The sequence below is a fragment of the Oryzias melastigma genome, linkage group LG13 (assembly GCF_002922805.2).
Source record: "Oryzias melastigma strain HK-1 linkage group LG13, ASM292280v2, whole genome shotgun sequence".
NCBI lineage: Eukaryota > Metazoa > Chordata > Actinopteri > Beloniformes > Adrianichthyidae > Oryzias > Oryzias melastigma.
In genome coordinates, this window is record NC_050524.1 from 11,288,145 (window position 1) to 11,302,301 (window position 14,157).

The window sequence follows — 14,157 nt, forward strand, 5'->3', positions numbered from 1 at the left end:
TATATGTTGCATTATTGCATTATATTTTAAGCATTAATGCAGATACAGTTATTGTTTAGCTTATTTTCTTTCATTTATGCATCTTCAATTCTGTAATGATAACTTCATAAATTACATTCGGTTTCTCAGATTGAAGAGTTACACATAAGTTTTATCAAAATTTCCCACTTTATATTTTGTCTCATTTAAGATTTTTTTTTGTAATTTTACCGGTGATCTCAGGAACCTGGAGATTTAATCAAAAATCAAAACTTTATTTATAAAAAAAAATGCTTTACGCAGCTCAAAGCGCTTTCCAATTCCAATTGAAAACTAAAACAGACAAAAAACTCTTACAATGACCCCACAGACAATGAATAATTCTGAAGGTTTAACTTCTAAATGACAGTTTTCATGCTAAACTAACACAATAATAAGAGAGACATAGAAATGTAATGATGATGATGAGAATGTTACACAGTTTCTTCTTGCAGTTTTGACTCGTTTTATCCTCACATGTAAGTATACTTTATGCCACAAAAACTGCAGTTATAACAGGCCATAAAAATGTTTTTAAGGGCTTCCGTCATCCCAGTGTTGTGTCTACACACCCAGTGGAAATGAATGTAATCTGAAGATGGCAACATGCAATCAAAGCACGAGCGATGCTTTTATTTGGTCTCTCTGCTAAACTTGCTAAAAACAACACCAGGTTTTAAGGACACAGGTTAAAAATGGACCCCTTAATCTAAAAAAGTATAGATAAATATTTAAGAAAGAGAAAAACCTTCACTGTCCTGTCATGAATTGTTCCGCCTGCAGTTATTTTGGAAAAATCTGCAGCAGCAGCAGTTGAGCTCGGCGTCAGATATTTGGCATTTTAAACGCTTAATGCTTTTAATGAGTTCCTGGACATATTAGGATCCCGCGTCTCAAACTGTTTCCCATTCGGGTTTCTTGCTCAGGCCTCGATTTATGAGTCTGACCTCCTGTTAAACAGGATCCCACAGCAGTGGAGGACGCCTCCCATGAGCTCGTTACTTCGAGGTTACAAAGCTTGCACATTTTTACGCAACATTCTGGTCCTTAAAACCTTCAACAAGTTCTTGTAACATTATTTTGGTGAGATTTAAATTAAAAAAAGAGGATTTTCTTTAAGTTTGAAATGTTTGTTGCTGAAATTACTGTGGGTAGTGCTGGAAGATATGGAAAAAATGGCATCATTATGATTTAGATTATTTTTGTGTCACAATATACCACAATCAAGTATATTTTCAGTTATTATCTAATAAAAATTTAAAATACGTAATTGCTCATTTTTTTTCTGACGGTTTTTAAGTGACACTTAACTGAATAGTCTCAAATGAGAAACAAACATTTTTGTGTTACAAAATAAATCAAATAAATTTGAATAAATTTAATTTGTAAAAAAAATATATAAAAATGTTGAAACATTTTTTGAAGTCCACAACAGTTTGAATAGAAAAACACATGTTCAGCATTGAGAACAAACATAAAACTTGAACTTTCTGAAATCTGTAACGTTTTAGCGGGATGTTTTCTCACTTGTCTTGTGCGAAAGACTGCCTGCTCTTAACAACTTGCTCCCGCTGTTCTACATCTTGGTTTATCTTTGAGTTTTTTGAAATCTCATATATTCAATTTTGTGGACTTTCTTTGAGTCATAGAAGAGGTTTGTTATGTTAGCATCAGGCACGAGAAAAGCCTTCTTGCATGGCTTGAATATTACTATCTTCTGCTCCACATGGATGCCTTGAATCCAAAATACAACCAAATCACAGTAATCTTTTTGCTAAAATCACTTTTTCTTGGGCTGCCTGTGTAGGTGTATGTCTGCATTGACTACAGAGATTCAAACTACACTCATGTGGTAAGTAACATAAAACCTGTCGTAAAGAGTGAGTAAGAATCAAATAATGTAAAGCAGCTTTACGTAGCAAAACCACAAGAGTTAAGAATCTCTTTTTAATTTAGGTTTATCTTCTTGTATACATTTTGAGTCTGCATACTGACAGGACACACAAACGCAATTGTCTTGGGTTATTTAAATATATATTTGGTACAGATATTCAATAGAATTAGGTTAGAAATGATAGAAGAGAAATGGCATAGACCCTTTTCTATCGTCTACACGATATGAATCATCATATCGCCCAGCAGTATCTGTGAGGAAATTAAAGAGAGCAAAGGTAAGCCTGACAGGAAGCTGAAACTCACCTTTGGGGTCATCTCTGACCACCAGAAGTCCGTTTCTGCACACAACCTTCCCGTTGGCTGCGTCCACAAACACCAGAGATGGGATGCTGGTCACTTTGTACTTGTTCCACAGCTTCATCTGCAAAGAGAAACAGGAGAAGGGAACTTAGTAAAACATGACGGACAATCCTCTGAGGAAGTTTTTAAGTGCTTGTCAACCAGATAATTTAAGCGTTTTTAAAAACACTCTCCCTCCTGGGACCATGTTCCCCTTTCGAAATACTCTTCACAACTTTCACCACCTCTGACGTTCGTCAAAACTGGAATGCTCAGACATCACTGTTCTATAATGTATGAGAATAAAAAAACATGTACAGAATATAGTCTTCATATTTGGAAAGATATTTATGAATTCTTCTGGACATTGAAAGATTTATAAGACTCCAAATACAACAGTCGCTGGATCAGAAATGGATGTTCTAAAGACTGATATGTGTGCATCAACTATTCATGGTACAGTTCTTACCATCAAATAGCAGATAAAAGATCTCAGAGCATGTTTTTTTATTCCTTATGCCTCTGAAATTGAAAACAGCTCTATAAAAAAAGGAGATACTATCCTTCCCTGCAGCTCCTGTAGCTGCAGACATAGCTGCTCTGCAAATCCTGAGTCAAGATTGGGAATTTAAACAGAAGGAAAGAAGAAAAATAAAAGGTCTTTGAACTAAATTGAAAGCAAGTGGTTTTCTTTTTTGTCTCTGGATTGATAGTTTATCCACAGAGGATGCAGCTTATGCATCTGAATGTCACCAAATGGCTCTCAGCTGTTATGTATTGACTTTTATTCACTAAATTAAGCATTTAAAAGCAGAAAGTTAAACTTTTCATTGATGTAAGGGTTACACGCCCGACAGATGAAACCCTTATGAGAGCTGGAGAGGTCAGCAGACGGTCTGTGTCGACCTGGAGCCTCCTGACGACGTCGGTCAGGAAGTCAGACACAGTTCTGTCACACACACAGACCAGGCTCCTCTGCAAAATTCCTCCCCTGCTCACAAACTGATGGGATAAGGGGCATCGACTGTGACCGTCTGCGAAAGCCGACATCCCACTTTTTTGTGAGTGCTGCCTGCTGTCAGCCGGCAGGACCATGTCAGACACGCACATTTCACCAGAGCCACCGGACAAAACAACAACTGTCATAAAAACACCCACTAAGACATTTTTAGGGTAAAAAATAAACAAAAAAACTGTCCTTCAGGAGCAAGAATTCTCATTTCTAAAATTTTTTTTCCCCATCTGTCAGCTGCTGATGGTTAAAGATAAAAACCCAGAAGACATCTGACAAATCACAAGCACTTCTTCATAGAGAATAGAGGAAGACAATATCAAGGGTTCTGTTCCCTCAGTGCTGCTACCAACTGCTCAGCCACTTGGCAGCAGATCACAGAGGCTCTGAGAGCAAAATCTTTCCAGCCTTTAGATCCACAAATCAGATAAGAAGTAATGCCATGAGTTCAGCGTGGATGAATGACCCATTTATTACAAAAGATGCATGACCGGCTCAGACAATAAAACAACATCCAACTGGACTTTAACAATAAACACTTTTTGATGTAGACTGTTACGGTGTTTGTGACAAATTTAAAACCTTTTGAATTTTACATTTGACTAAAAACTCTACAAACACAAAACATCTTTTATCAAATCACTTATGAATGTTTATTAATATTTATTCATAAAAAAGCAGTTTTATTTGCTTATATGAGACATGTTTGACATAAATAACGAAGTAAACTGAACAAAAATTGAACTTTTTTCTTTTCTTCAAAACTATAGTTTTTGTCTGAAAACATTAGGGATGTGTATGGTGATACGATATGTATCGCAATACTTGTGTCATGGTACGATATGTATCCCGATATATGCCAAGACAGTACCAGACAATATTTCACTTAAAAAAGAAATATTGTATTTTTTTTTATTATATTTTAAAAATCATAATCACATATTTTCATTTAACCAAATCTGGCCTTCTTTGCAAAAAGCTGGTATTAAAGACACGTATCTTATGTCTTTAAGTGGCCAAGACTAAAGAAGTGTCAAAGGACATCAAGAACAAAATCCCATACCTTAACACAAATGTGATGACCTTTGATCCAACAGAACCAAAAAGAAACTCTTTGATATAAACATCCCTTGACGTGTAAGAATGCCAAGTTGCTACCTAGGAATACCAAACCTACTTTAAAGCATGGGGGTGGAAACATCATGATTTGGATCTGGTTTTCTGCAAAGGCATGAAGAAGACTTGATCATTGTGAAGGAATGGATGACTGAGCCAAAAACCTCCTTCATCAAGATCTGCTGAATCTTCCAGCAGGACAATGATCTCAATATCGCCATGGCTACAAAGCAGTGCCTACGTAAAAAGCATCTCAAGGTTCTGGAGTGGTCTAGCCAGTCTCCAGACCTCAAACCAATAGAGAATCAATGGAAGGAGTTGACAGCCCGTTACTTGTAATGTAACTCTGGTTCTTGGTCTTCACCAGGTTTCCAGACATTGTAGCTGTTACTATGGTGCACTCTAACTTGAATTTTAGTTCTTGACCAAAAACGGGCTTTCAGCTCCATCATAACAATAAATGCTTAAAAAGAAATCAAACAATGCGATTTCACTGATTTTTTTTTTTTTTAGTCACTCAGAGTTAAAGATGAACATTACAGTCCTCTCATTTTTTAAGTGGGACAACTTGCACAATCAAAGACTAATCAATAAAAAAAAAAATAAAAAAAAATAAAAAATGCTGCTTTCCTGTTAGAAGCAATTATTAAACTGCTCTAATCTGCAGATGACCTAAAGAGTTCTAAATCTCTAAAAAATAAAAAATAAAAATACTACCACATTATTGCACAATCAAATATCTTTGTTTAATCTGAGCAGGTAATGAATCATGGAAAGCTGAAGGATAAGACTGGCTTTATCAAGAATGAACTAGCAATGTTAAAAAAATGTGAGTATTAAAATGATAAATAACAGCTGTCCAAACAGATTCCTACCTTAAATGAACCCAAAGGTCATAGGGGGAAAAATGGTAAGGTTAAATACTTTTGCATATTAAAAATCTCAACCAACTATTACTTTTAATTATACTTTTGGAAAGTCTTTTCTCTTTTCATACATAAACGATAAAAAAACACTTGACCATAAAGACATGACTTGACAAAAATAAAAAAATGGACAATGTTCTTGTCAACAATAAAGAATAAAAACTGTAAAATTCTGACTGGTACTTGGTCTTAAAAACATGGAAAAGTCGTTAAAAGGTTGTAAAATTAATTGTTTATTTTATTTCAAAAAAGCTTAATTTGTATATAATTTTGTTTCACTTCTATCCTTTAAGTCAGAGGTCTTGTTTTCTACAATAGCTATCATCAGGTCACATGATGTACAAAAATAAAAAAACTGCTTCCCTTCATTGTGTTTCTTCTAATGTCTCAAGAATATGTAAGGACAAAGGTAAGCCGCATGTTTGACCGTATCATTACACACTGGTTTAACTGTGCCAATAACCCTTGCAGAGAGGTCACAAACTGTAACAACTCCCCGGAGGTAAAAATCCATACCAGGAATCCATTTACCATCCAAGACATGCCAGGATTAGCCTCACACTACGCCTGCTGCTCATCATACTAATTGGATCATGCATTGCTGTTGATCCATATCCAGAAAAGGAGAGCACATCAGTCCGCTGTGGGGCCAGTGTGTGCACGAGCAACAGGGTTGAAGATGTGGGCTAATCAAAAGGAAGTAGGGATTCTCTTCATGGGTTCATTGACTGCATTCATTTATCATCCAAAGCTCTTTGAGTGTGAATGAGGCATTTCAGGGAAATAGTCTTGATTCTTGTATCCATAGTTTCAGCAGAGTGCACGGCAGCCGCTTTATGCCTCTGTGCACTGCTGCAATTTATGGCCGCACCATGCACAGTAAATGCAGGTTGGTTTAGGTGGAAAACCACAAACGCTCTATAATTCAAACACATGATTTAGTCTTGGCTTAAGCCTTTGTGAAATGTAGGTTTTTAGACTTGCAGTGAAATCCAGCCGGGGGTCACTACATGGTGGTGGGGATCCACAGAGACTGAGGCACAGTGTGACAGACATCTCTCCAACCCACATTCTCAGGCCACAGATTGTGCGAGCTTTATCTCGTAGATCAGCTTTCATCGGGCCGGAGGTGTCTGCCAGACGCTCCCTTTAGCTGCTTTATTACAACAACGCCTCTGCAAAAGAAAAGGAGCTCTTCACAACTCGGGACATGAGAGGAATCCAGCTGTGGTGCTGACAGGACCTCGGTCCTTTATCTCTGCACACTGAATGGGGGACAAATGCTGATAATCTGTGTGTGCTTTTGAGGTAGGGTGCAGAGATCAGTAGAATTTAGTTCGCTTTTTAGTCATACAGGTGCAAAATAGATGTGGAAAAAAAGAAACTAAAATTGAAAATCCAGTGGTTGGATCTGTGATTGACAGACAGTGAGGCTAGCTTAAGGTAATGTCGTCACGCTTCAATAGTGGTACTAAGCAAAGTGATGCTTTCTCCTCCACCTTCTCCAGATGCAGTTGCCCATTGTCCAGACCGAAGGAGACCCTTGTCTGAGTGGTAAAATGATGCTAGCATGCTAAGCTAATAAAGACTAGCATATTACGTAAGCAATTCCAAGTAAAACATTCATTGCAAATCCCATCCCTAGGATATATTTTGCTGGATTCAATGCCAATTGCGCTAAACTACTTTTGTCTAACTCCACTAGAAAGTTGTGCAAGCCAGTGGATTTTTGAAGGCGAAGCACCTATGAGCCATGCTAAAGCTAACACGATAACGACAGGCCGTTACAGAATCAAATATGCTTTTACACTGGAGCTGCAAACATGAAACTTGAAATGACGTGGGACTTACACCAGTTGACCAATCACATAAATCCGCTGTAATACCTCGTTTCAACCTGTAGGGGCAACACTACAATTTTAGGAATTTAATGCTTTTTCATTGTCATAAATGTGGCAAAGACCAACAGACAGCACTCTTAAAGCCCCATTTATAGAAGTCAAAAGACAAAAAAAGTTGATTTAATGTTTGGTTACCCTTTAAAATGATATTTTTGAGTATTTCTTTATTCAGATCATTGTGAATCAGGGGAAGAGAAAAAAAATGCTGTTTGAAAAAGATTGTATTTCTTACGTAGAAAATACAAAGACAACTAAATCTATCATTTTCCTCGACCAAGCTAGCATCTGGCTCAAAACAGCTCCAATCTCGCTGGCTATTTTTGTTGCACGGCTAATGTTAGCTTGAGTTTGTGAGGAGTTGCAAGCTAGTGGGAGAGCGTGTAAACAGAGAGCTCTCAGCAACAGGAAGGAAGGACTGCTCCTGGTTAAAGGTCCCATCCACAACTTGGAGGAAACATTTCTAATGAACTATTGCCGCTCTGTAGAGTCTATGCCCAAAAAAACGAACGCAGGTTTTAAAACAGCATAATCATTATTAAAGACCACTTGGAGTTGGTCTCCAACTGATAGGTTAATTTACCAATCAGATTGTCTTCAACCAAAGCTTTTGCCTTCAGGCACTGTGATCTCTGACTGTAAAGAACTCTAAGCGGTGAAATCACCATGAATGAAACATGGACAACTTCATCTGCAAATGGGCTCAAACCGACATGTCAGCGCAAAGGCAGCATCAACACCTCATTCATCATGTGCTGACAGCCGCATTTTTGGGGGCTAAAACTGGAACATTCAGTTTTTTCCTCCTCAGTCCTCAGGTAGCAGTTTGGGAAACTGCCTCCTCCAGGCTGCCGCCGCTACAAAAGCGTTTTCGACTGGGCCCCTGCAGCCCGTTTTGACTCGCATTCCTCCAGGCCGGAGCCCGCCTTTCCTCAATCCGCTCCAGAGGCTCCTCTCAGTCAGCAACTGCCTGTATCCACTTGGAAAAACGCAAGTTGCTGCTCTTAAAGGCTACAAAGAAAGCCCTCCTCCTGGCCGTGCCTCAGCCCACACCACAGCAACTTGTGGTCAGACGCACATGGATGGGAGCTCACTCAACAGATTCACTGCATGACTCCTTTGATGCTAAAATCCATCTGCATCCCAGTTAAAGCCAAACTGATGACCTCCATCATCACTTTTTTACATCTTAGACTTTGAACAATTTTACCCTTCAGAGACACCTTTTTAAACAGTACTTTGAACCAGTATTTGTTTGGATGTTTCCTACTTTCATTTTTTTCCCCTCTCTCATGGATCTACAGATTTACCTCTGAAAAAGAAGAGGTCACCCACTCCAGCTTTTCTCTCCCCCACTCTCATTACAGAGATGCACCAGAGAGCCTTTTGTGATGACAAGCTGTGCTTCCTCTGAAAATTGCAGAGCTGCGATCCTAATGCGGACCTCACACCATCCCTCTTCAGTGTGAAACCCCGCTGCTAATAACTCCACGGCATTCAGTGGGCGAATCATGCCGCCTGCGTATCTCGCAGAAAGCAGACGGGAGAGACGAGCTAAATTGCCTCTTTCCCATATATATATATATATATATATATATAAAAAGGCCCATCTTGTTGCTAAGGCAACCAGCCACTCCTTTCCCCCCTGCATGGAGTCGGGACATGTCACCAAGTGTCAGACACTTAGAGAGCCATTAGTTAATAATTCAGAGCGAAATAAACGGTTTTGTGAGGAAAACAGGTGCCAGAATGTCAGAAGGGCTACAGGGGAAAGAACCTTAAAGAGGTGAAAGAGGGGATGAATGAAGTGAAAGGAAAGAGCGAAAGGAGGGTGGGGTTCTAACCCCCCCGCTTCCATCAGTTTTCTAAAGAAGGACAAAAGTGAAACCTTGAATACAGGCTCCAACTCTTAAATTCAAACCCAGGCGCGGTTTTTATGTTGTGAAGGCGGCAATGTTAAATAGAAGGGAACGGGGGTTTTGTGAGGGGGTTAAAAGCCAGAGCTCAGTAGGTATCTGCAGCATTGTCTCTTCACAGGAGTGGGCCGTCCCCGAGGCCGACTTTCACCGAGGTCAAGGGTCACCGTGGCGGGGAGGCGCATTCTTTGCTCCCAGTGGTGTTTCCGTCAGCTGCTTCTGTCCCTCCACCCACCGTTTACTGCCTCCTGTTTTGAATTGCCCATCTCTTTGTTTTACACAGCTACGGTGGCCCTGAAGTGCAAATCACACCAACAAATCCCTCAACGCAAAAACATAAAAGATCATAATGAGAATTTAAAAATATATATTTTTGATTTAAAAACAAAATTCCAGAAATCAGAACAATTCCAAAAAAAGAAAAAAAATTCTGAAAATAAGTATTTTAAAGGAAGTAAAATGAAATGTTGCAAAACAAAAGACACCAGGACATCCAAGAATGTGGTACTATGGGACATCCCTGATTAGACGACAAAATGCATTTTTGACGTTTGAGTTTTTTCAAATACTTCTTCAATGTCTGCATAATCATAAAGTTTTACATTAAATACGGAGCATATCCAGAATCGCTTCATCGCAAATAACTTTTGCTTGAAATGATGGAAAAAATCTTCATCCAATCAGCAATGTTCTTCAGTTTCTTATGGTCTTTTTAAACATTTCATTTCAATTTAAGAAAAATATTTTTGCTTTCAAAAACCTTTAATTTTTATTTTTTTTTATTTCTTTAAATATAAATTTGTTGTGATTTTAAAAATGTAGCGGGAGACCTTTCACTCGGTATAGATGGCTGGAGAGGTGACAGATCAGCTGTTACACAATACATGTATCATACATGAATTGTAATTATTGCGCTGTGTATATGCAATTTATTTGTGATTCGTGTGTCAATTACATAATGTTTGCCAGTATATATGTGTATATGTGACATATATGTGATTATGTGTCGAATATGTTATATAAAAAAATTATGCCTCAATAATACATGCGTGAAAAGTTCATTAGACACATGTTGAGCAGTCATGGAAAGCCAGAAATGTGCAAATGAATTTCGCAAAAAAAAAAAAATCCCACAATTATGCAAGATTTATGCAAGTATTCTGTATATACTACATACAAAAAAATGCAAAAACTACGTTATTTTCAATTTACGTAAAGTCCCATCGGCCAACACTCTTGACAACTGTCTCTGCACACTGACGAATGACAAACACAAGAATTATGTTTATCACGCATGTATCACAAAAGACTAAAATTTTATACTTGGAAAATGCACAAAATGTACGCTGTGTTTGTGTGACACAGCCTTTACATTGAGGCTACTTGCTTGAACAGAAATGCAACATTTTATCCTAAATGTTAACACAACAGACTACTTAGTTTTCTTATATCTGACATATCTTTGTACAGGTGTAAACCTCTGTTGATTGTATTTCACATGCATTCTTGCTTGAAATAAACCATTTTAAACTCAAAACTCAACTTAAATCAAAATAGAGGGAAGTTGCAGAAGTAATTTTTGTGATTATCACTTAATTGGACGTTTAGATTAATTTTTTTTTATAAAATTGTATTTATTTCTTTTGCAGTATTTCAAACTAAAGTACTGTTTTATGGTTTAAGACTCAAACAAGGGGGGTTATTGGTGCCATATTCCATAAAATTACAGCAAATTATGGCTTTACTGGTTTTTATACAAATCTGCTTTCTGTTTGGGGTAAAACCACTTTAACCACTTTAAAGTATAAAGTTAAGTGTTTAGTGAGCACAGGATAAGAAAACATGGAAACTCATTTACAAGTGTAAAAAGCTTTCCACTTTTAATAAAACTTATTTGTAAGAATTAAAAAAAAATAATAACTTGTCTTCTTTAAACATCCATTTGAATTCAAGGTTGTAAAGTCAATCCCTGCTGCTTAATCATTAAACTGTGTAATGATTTACCTCCCTGCCTGAAGATGGAGGCCTGCCATGTGAACGGTGTCAAGACTTCTCAGATAATTTCAACTTTGACATCAGCCTGTGTTCCATCAAGTCGAAGCCTGCAGACTCTGACAGACTGAGATGATATAAAGCAGGCCTGGCTCTGAATTACCTTAGTGTGACCCCCCCCACATGTGCCCCACCTCTCAGATTGGCTTTACAGTCTGGTGCTGATTGGCCAACACATGACTTGGAAAGCCTGGTGCATTTTTCACTCATTTATGCGCCGGTAACTAAAACAACACATTCTTTCTGCGTTAATAGATGACGAATGACTGTGTCCTAACGATAAACCGCGTAACCCCATTCAGTGTTCAGCGGTTTTCACATTTTAACAAGCAAATGTGAAGTAAAATCAGCCTGTAGCTAGATTTTTTATGTACTCCCGTGAATGGCTTTTGCGTCTCTGGACTCGGCAGACAGGCTCACAGCAGCTGTGCATTAATTCCACCCATTAACGCTTTTCTGGTACTCTGACTTCCTGGAGTGCTTGCTGAAGCAGCGGGATCCTGAGAAGGTGGGGGGGATTCAGACAGCTCCCCTGTTGTGACCTCTGTTTGCCCCCCGCATTTAACTCCCACCACTCCCCCTCTTCCTCATGGAGTCCTCTGCGTCAGCCGGCGAGCGCCGCCCTCGATCCCAAAACAGCATCCCATTAATATTAATGGGAATTTGACGGGAAAATGTGAGCCATTATTGGCGTTTAGGAATAAGAAGACTGAATCTTAAAGATTGTGTCCAATGAATCTCACAGTGGCCGATTGTGTTTTATCCATTTAATTTTAGCTATAAGATAAATGTAAAAACCAAATGAAAACGAAATCTGTTAAACCACAAGTTTTAAAAAAAATCTCTTTAGACTATAAATAAGAACATGACAAAAGATGAATTTACAGTAATGTTTTTAGAATCTTTAATTAAAGTTTGCTTGTTTTGAACATTAAAATTTGTTATTTGGATTTATGTCTAAGAATATAGGATGTATTCAGACTGGAAAAGTCTGTTGGTCTAAATTTGGTCCTGATGGAGTCCTGAAACTTGCCCTTGGTCGCTGTACCCAGACTGCCGTCAACCAGACATTTCTGTTTCGAATGAAAGCTAGTAAACAAAAATCACATGACTAAAGGTCTCTTCAGTGACTGGCCAGGAATTACGAGGGTGGGGCAAAACAATTAGAGAAAGAAATCCTAAGATTTGAAATCCTCTGTTGGGACAGTTCACTTAATCAAAGTTTATATTTTGTTGACCAATTCTGAACGTACGGTGGAGGCATGCCACAAGGCAGTTACTGAGGAGATCTATGAAGGTATGTCGAAAGTGTTTATGATGTATAGATTGTTGGGAATACAGTAAAACAACATTGTTGTCACGCGTCTAGATGTGTGAAATTTGTTCTCCAGAAGAGCTGGTGAGCTGCAGACACAGCTGCGCTTGGGAACCATTTGGTGGTTTAACCCCCCAACCCAACTCCTTATTGCCGAGTGTCAAGCAGGGAGGGACTGGATCCCAATTTTTAGTGTTTGGTATGACTCTGCCTGGATTTGGACCCACGACATTCCAGTCTCAGGGTGGACACTCTACCACGAGGCCACAAGCACTTTAGCTCTATCACTATTTTGGATGTGCATATATGCACGACTAACTTAAGAGGAAGTGTTTTACCCCTTTTAAGTAACATTTAAAAATGTTCCTAAATTCATCCAGCCATCCATCTTCTTGACCGCTTCTTCCCTTTCGGGGTCGCGGGGTGCCGGAGCCTATCCCGGCTACTGATGGGCGAAGGCGGGGTACACCCTGGACAGGTCGCCAGTCTGTCGCAGATGTTCCTAAATTCATTTCCATATAAAAAAAAGCAAGTTGATCCGCTTCATAAAAAAAAAAATCCATCATCAGATTAAACGTGCAAAGAGTTTATATTAATGTCTATCCATTAACAGCTGAACTATTATTCTTTTTCTAAGATGGGTTATCTTGATCTTCTATTTTTTTATAGGTGATGATGAATTTTTGTGACAAAGAACAGTGGTGAGTCTCGATGCCAGACACGCCATCTCCTAGATCATATCTAGACTCATTAATTCCACAGAGGGAACGTGAAATGAAGCCTTCTGGGCGTGAACACATTCAGTAATGTAGAACATGCATGTTAAGTACCAAAAGTGTTGAGAATTGAGCACCTAGCTGGAGACTGGGAGCCCATTTTTCGTCCAGTCACACCATTGAACGGCATCAGAAAACCTCATAAATCACAGTGACGCCCGGGTCTGCTCAGACTCATAAACCACAGACTTTTGACAGGAAGAACAGAAAATGTCTGTAGAAACACACACAAACATGACAACATACAACTCCATATTTCACAAGCTCACACAAATCTTTCATCAGCTGGTAATGCATTAAAAAAAGAGAAAGAGTAATGCTGTGTAGACTTCTAAGGCTACAATGTTCTTGCTTCTTCTCGTTAGCAGATCTCCACTCAGATCTGCAGCTTAAGGCTCCACACAGACTCTTTATAGTCACCCATTAAACCCATTTCCTCCTTCAGTCAGATCCTCCGTAAAAGTCACATCTGTTTGGCTGCAGCTGCGATCCGGCCCCATGCATTTTATAGCCGGGCTGTACATCTGGACCCCCATCGCATCCTTCACAGCTGCCCTTCCCACCGCCCGCCTTCTCCACTCCACGCCATCTTTATTCTCGGGATTATTCTTCTCACAAATCACTAGCCTGAAAACGTTTTCGCATCGCGGCAAACGCATGTTCAGACGCATCCGCCTCCTCCATCAGTGTCAGGCCCTGACGTGTCTCGCAGGTCCAGATTTCATTCAATTTAAATTAAATGGTGCACAAAGTGGCCAAATCGAATTTCCAAGGCTATAAGATTTCAATGCAATAAAACAAGCATATAATGTCAATGCGGAAAACATTGTAACTTTACCCTAGTATCACCGATGCTTAATACCACTAAGAATGAGACCCTAAAACATTAAAAT

General features: G+C 38.8%; 1 protein-coding gene across 1 annotated transcript in view; it reads right to left on the reverse strand.

The window, feature by feature from the left end:
- Positions 1-14,157, reverse strand: part of nxn (nucleoredoxin) — a 64,336-nt gene that overhangs the window by 15,423 nt on the left and 34,756 nt on the right. Inside the window, exon 2 of the mRNA XM_024277308.2 lies at positions 2,218-2,335. Coding sequence (XP_024133076.1) covers positions 2,218-2,335 — 118 coding nt within the window. The remainder of the gene's footprint in view (positions 1-2,217; positions 2,336-14,157) is intronic.